The sequence below is a fragment of the Glossina fuscipes genome, unplaced genomic scaffold (assembly GCF_014805625.2).
Source record: "Glossina fuscipes isolate IAEA_lab_2018 unplaced genomic scaffold, Yale_Gfus_2 61042, whole genome shotgun sequence".
NCBI lineage: Eukaryota > Metazoa > Arthropoda > Insecta > Diptera > Glossinidae > Glossina > Glossina fuscipes.
Window position 1 is genome coordinate 1 of NW_024003292.1, and position 4,985 is coordinate 4,985.

At 35.7% G+C, this 4,985-nt stretch overlaps 1 protein-coding gene across 1 annotated transcript in view; it reads right to left on the minus strand.

The window, feature by feature from the left end:
• Positions 1–5: 5 nt before the first annotated feature.
• LOC119643478 (muscle M-line assembly protein unc-89-like) overlaps positions 6–4,985 on the minus strand; it is a gene marked incomplete at its 3' end in the record, with an annotated part of 5,670 nt that continues 690 nt past the window's right edge. Inside the window, exons 3-6 of the mRNA XM_038042828.1 lie at positions 1,341–4,968; positions 1,113–1,271; positions 457–507; positions 6–394 (exon numbers count right to left, since the gene is read on the minus strand). Coding sequence (XP_037898756.1) covers positions 6–394; positions 457–507; positions 1,113–1,271; positions 1,341–4,968 — 4,227 coding nt within the window. The remainder of the gene's footprint in view (positions 395–456; positions 508–1,112; positions 1,272–1,340; positions 4,969–4,985) is intronic.

Below are 4,985 nucleotides of genomic sequence, written 5' to 3' on the forward strand. Positions count from 1 at the left end.
CTTTTTGAATTATTTTGTTGCTTCAAAGCATCTTCAGAGCGTAAACTTTTCCTGTAAGAAGTCGATTGACTGTTGTTTGTCTCCGAATCGTTCACATCAGTTTCTACTTTCTCGATATGAATTTCAGTGTTCTTTTCTTCAGGATTTATTGAAAATAATTTGTTTAGAAACTTTTTCTCCTTTTCTTTAACACTTTCTTTAGGAGATGACTCGATGGATCCAATTCTTGTATCCGTTAGGGGCTTATTTAACTGTCGTTCAGCTGCTTGATCTTTATTTTCTTGTCTGAACGGTAAAGATTTAACTTCGACCTTTACTTTTTTTAGTGTATTTTGTGCAGACACTTTTGTCTCTAATTCTCCTAGTTCTTCTACCACTACTTTACGTGACCGCACTAAAAAAGTAAGAAGTTGTATTGGATTTTTTCAAAACAAAGGAAATCACTATAATGCTTACAAGATTTTCGTGTTAAATCCAGCTTGGGCTTCTTAGCGGCAATAGATAAATCTGAAGTAGGTAAACCAAGTTTATGTTAATTAATACAGAATCGTTTATAAATTATACTTTTCAAAATATTAAAGAAGTTAACTTTGCAACCTTTTAATTTCTTTTTTTTAGATTAATATCTCGTTGATGTAATTTCGGATGCTTATCAATAAAATATTTTTAATCTGTTATTGGTCAAAGTATTGTATTTCTTCCCCTTTAGCGATTGATATGTCAGCGATGACGTTTACGAATGTTAATTTGTGCTTATTAATCAATTAATCATTGAATCAAAGTTGATAAGTTCCTATCATTGACTTTTGCGAAAAATATCATTTTCTCTTGATTAAGTTTGAGGTCGATGTTAAGCTAGCTAATAGCCACGTTAGTGTCGTTACCTTACTTTTCTGCAAGTCAAATTTTTTCTTTTTTACTTTCTTGCATTTGCGTCATTAAAAGTATTGCAACTTGTAAACTGGACTGGTTGGAAATTTTGGTAGATTTCGTTTAAAGGTCGTTGGTAGCACGTGAAAATTATATGAATTCGTGAAGTCTAAGTCCTTATTGAGTGAAGTGTTCTCTACTCTTTCCCTACTCAAACACTTAACTTTATGGAGTTCTCTTACCATCTTTACCAGTTTCAATATTAGGTGAACGTAGGTTGCGTTTATTTTGTACTAAACTGACTACAGGTGATGAAAATATTATCGGGACTTCTTCTTGCTTAGAAGTTTTGGCACCTTTCTTTTGAACTTGCGGTTCTTTAAACAATCTCTTCGCATCATCTGTAAAACGAAAATTGATTAAGATGCAAAATCCAAGTCCGCTTAAAAAAAATATATAAAAATATTAACCTTTTTCAACGAAAGGAGATTCCGCGCCTCGTTTTCTCAACGTACGTCTGAGATAAATTTCACTGACGCTTGGAGTCGCGGCACGTCTCGTATCACTATTTTGACTCGATGTCGAGTTGGTCGGTGATGATAGATATTTATGAGTATTTAAGTACTTCGATAAATCATCAGAAGACTTATTTTGTTCTTCGGACGCCGGTAATGGATTGTTTGTTTCTGAACAAGTATCTTTGGTTTTCGATACTTTCGAAGCTTCCATTGCAAGAGTAGCCGATTTATCATTAACTGGAGAAGCTTTAGGGAGCTCTTCTTGTCTAGCTTTTTGATCCCCTTTGGATCTATCCCTTAAAATACGAGGTGCCTTCGACGAGGCTTCATCCAAAACGTCGGAGTTGTTGTCTTTAGATAACGACTTCCGAACGGCTTGACAATTATTAGGCGATGATCTGGAAACGATCGTTAACTTATCAGATGATAGCTTTCGCATTGCTGTGGCATTATCGGGTGGCGACTTTTGTAGCGTCGTAGAAAAGTTTGGTTTTTTATCATTAGCTTCTTCGGAAGTGTCGTTCGGGTTATGTAAAATAGCCTTTTCTTTTCCATCATGAACTGATTTTTCGACCGTATTGGATTTTATCGTTTTTTCCTTAATCTTTTCCTTAATTTTGGTGTTGTGGACTATAGCTGAATCTTTCACCGTTTCCTCCGGTTTTTCAACGAGCTTCTCTGCAGTTTTTTCTTCAAATTTAAAATTGGGAGCAGTCTTCTGCTTACTTACATCAGTCTCTTTCGTCTTTTCTGATAGTTTTTCAATTGTATTGGGTTTTGTGATTTTTCTCTTTTCAATCTTTTCTTCATTATCTGTAGACGCAGTAAATGTTCTTTTTCCTGAACTAATTTCTCGCTCCTTCGTGTTTGACTCCTCAATATTACTGGACTTAGGCACTCGTTTCTCTATTGCTTTACTGTCACTCTTGCCACTGCAACTGTCCTCTTCTTTACTAATGCTTTTTCCTTTTGATTTTTCGTTTGTTTTGTTCTCGTTAGCGTTTGATTTTACAGCTTGTAGCGTCTCTTTTTCTACTCTTGTTAGTGATCTAGGTTCTGAAGTTGTGGTCGATTTTGTTGTTACAGATTTTATTTTCGGTGGCGAGAAAATTTCCTTCAAACTTCCCCTAAAGTGCGCCGTTATTTCTTTCGGAGAATTTAGTAGTACTTTATCATCTCGCGAATCTCTGGACGAGTCTCTACTTGATCTAGACGTCTTTTGCTTCTCAGAGCATTTCGAATCAAGGGACGACTCGCGCGACAAACTTTTCGTTTTGCAGACGTCTTTATTGCTCTTTGCTGTTGAGTCCTTGCTCTCAGTCAAATCTTTTGATATCAGATTGCTTTTACTTCCTCTGAGGTCTGTTACAGAAGCGTTGTCCAACTTTTCTTTCGAAGATGTTCTCGCCAACATACACGTATCATTTGCTGCCTTTCCATCTTTAATTTCCTTCGCTAATTCTCGTGAACTGCGAAAGTCCTTAGGGGATTTTATTTCTTTATTTTTGAAATTATATTTTTGTTGTGTACTTGCAGATATGGATGTTTCAGTCATTAATTTAATATCTTTACGATCGTTTGGTAAATCTCGAACATCGCAGGAGTCCTTAGATGACCTTGTTTCATTATCTCTAAGATTGGTTCTTTGTTTTGTAGTTATACTGGTAGGCGAGAACATTTCTTTTACTATTTTACTATCTTTACGTTCTTTCGAGGATTCTCGTGAACTGCAGGAATCTTTGGAAGATCTTGTGTCTTTGTTTTTAACATGTGTGTTAGTGGGCGAGAAAATTTCTATGGTGTCTCTGCCATTCTTATGTTCTTTCGACGATTCTCGTGAGCTGCAGGAGTCCTTAGCAGATGCCGTTTCTTTACTCTTGAAAATCGATTTTAGTCTTGAAGGTGTACTTGTACCACTGGACATATCCTTTGTTGATTTACTATATCTTCGTTCTTTTAAAGGTTCTTGTGAGTTAAAAGAATCGCCAAAGGAGCTTGCTTCTTTTGTTGGCTTACCATCTTTACGTTCTTTAAATGATTCTCTTAAGCTACAGGACTCCTTGAAATCAGGTTTTTGTTTTGAAGACGTACTTACAGGAGAGGACATTTGTTTTATCAACTTGATTTCTTTACGATCTTTCGAAGATTCTCGTGAGCTGCTAGAGTCCATAGGATCCTTTCTTTCATTATCCTTGAAATTTGGTTTTTGTTTCGAAGGTGTACTTGGAGGACTGCACGCTCCTGTACTTAATTTAATCTCTTTCCGATCTTTTGAGCCTTCTGTTGAACTTCTCGAATCTTTAGAATGTTTTAGATCTTTTGAGTTTCTCGTATCGTCTTTTCTTGACACATCAGTGGTTGTCCTAATATCAGCCTTGGTTTCTTTTACATTTGCAGGATTTATTAAATTTAAATTGGTTTCGTTCTCGGCGACATTTTTGCTTTTCTTGAAATCAGTTACTCCTACGCTACTATTTTTTTCATCTTCTAAGTTTATGTCCCTTATAAGTTTTTCATCATTTTTTTTCTTTAAATTAGGGATCTCACTTTTACCCATTTTCACATTAGGTTTATTCTCCTGAAGAGCTGAAGGTTTGTGTTCCGGAGAATTTGTAACAATTCCTTTACTATCATTTGTCGATTGCTTGTCCCTTCTCGTTGGCGTTCTACGAGAATCACTAAACGCAGAGCTTTTAGAGTCTCTTGCAATTGACGAGGGAGATCTTCCAAAGTCTTTTTTGTCAGACTTTATTTTAGATTCTACTGGTAATACTTTATTTGCCTCTTTAGAATGTCTCACGCTTTTTGAATCGTATATGTTTTCGAATTTTGCATCCACATTCTTATCATGAGAAATTTTTTCGGAATGTACAACAGCTGGAGGGTCCGTAGGACGTACTGGACTACCTTTCTGTGCCTTATTTTTAAACTTGTCTGTAGTTTCGCATTGTTCAGAGGGTTGACATTTTTCGATATCTTTTTCCCTAGACATTCCTTGAGGTTCCATATGCGTTTCTTTAGGCATATCTAGTTTTACTCCCATTTGTTCTTTTTTGTATTCACTTCTTTCGTCATTCTTCTGCCTTTCTATTTTGTTTTTTAGTGATGATTGATTGCCATCTAAATCTTCATCAAAGCCTTCAAAACCTTTAAAATCATTTAAAGTATCTTTCAACTCATCCTCACTAGTAGGCACCTCTGGAGTTCTTAAATTTCTGAATCGCTTCTTGCGACTGCGTGCTTTCGGCGATTTCTCAGTTTCAGAAATGTCTAGTTTCGATTGTTCAATTATCGCTTGTAAATCATTAAGTTCTGCTTCAATGTTTTCGTTTTCCGTCGAAATATTTTTTTCCTCTTTCGTGGGACATTCCCCTTCCAAATTTTTAGTGGGAATATTAGGCGTGGCTGAGCAAGTAACACTAGAGTGTTGATTTTTGAAAATTTTCTTTTCATCGCTTTCAATGCTGATGGATTTAAAATTCTCGATTGGGGAAGTTTCTACTTTTTCATTTGAAAGTAATATTGATGTTCTTAGGCGTTCCGTTGTTTCTCCTTCTGGAATTACATTTTTTTTCTCCGACTTTGTTGTAATATTTT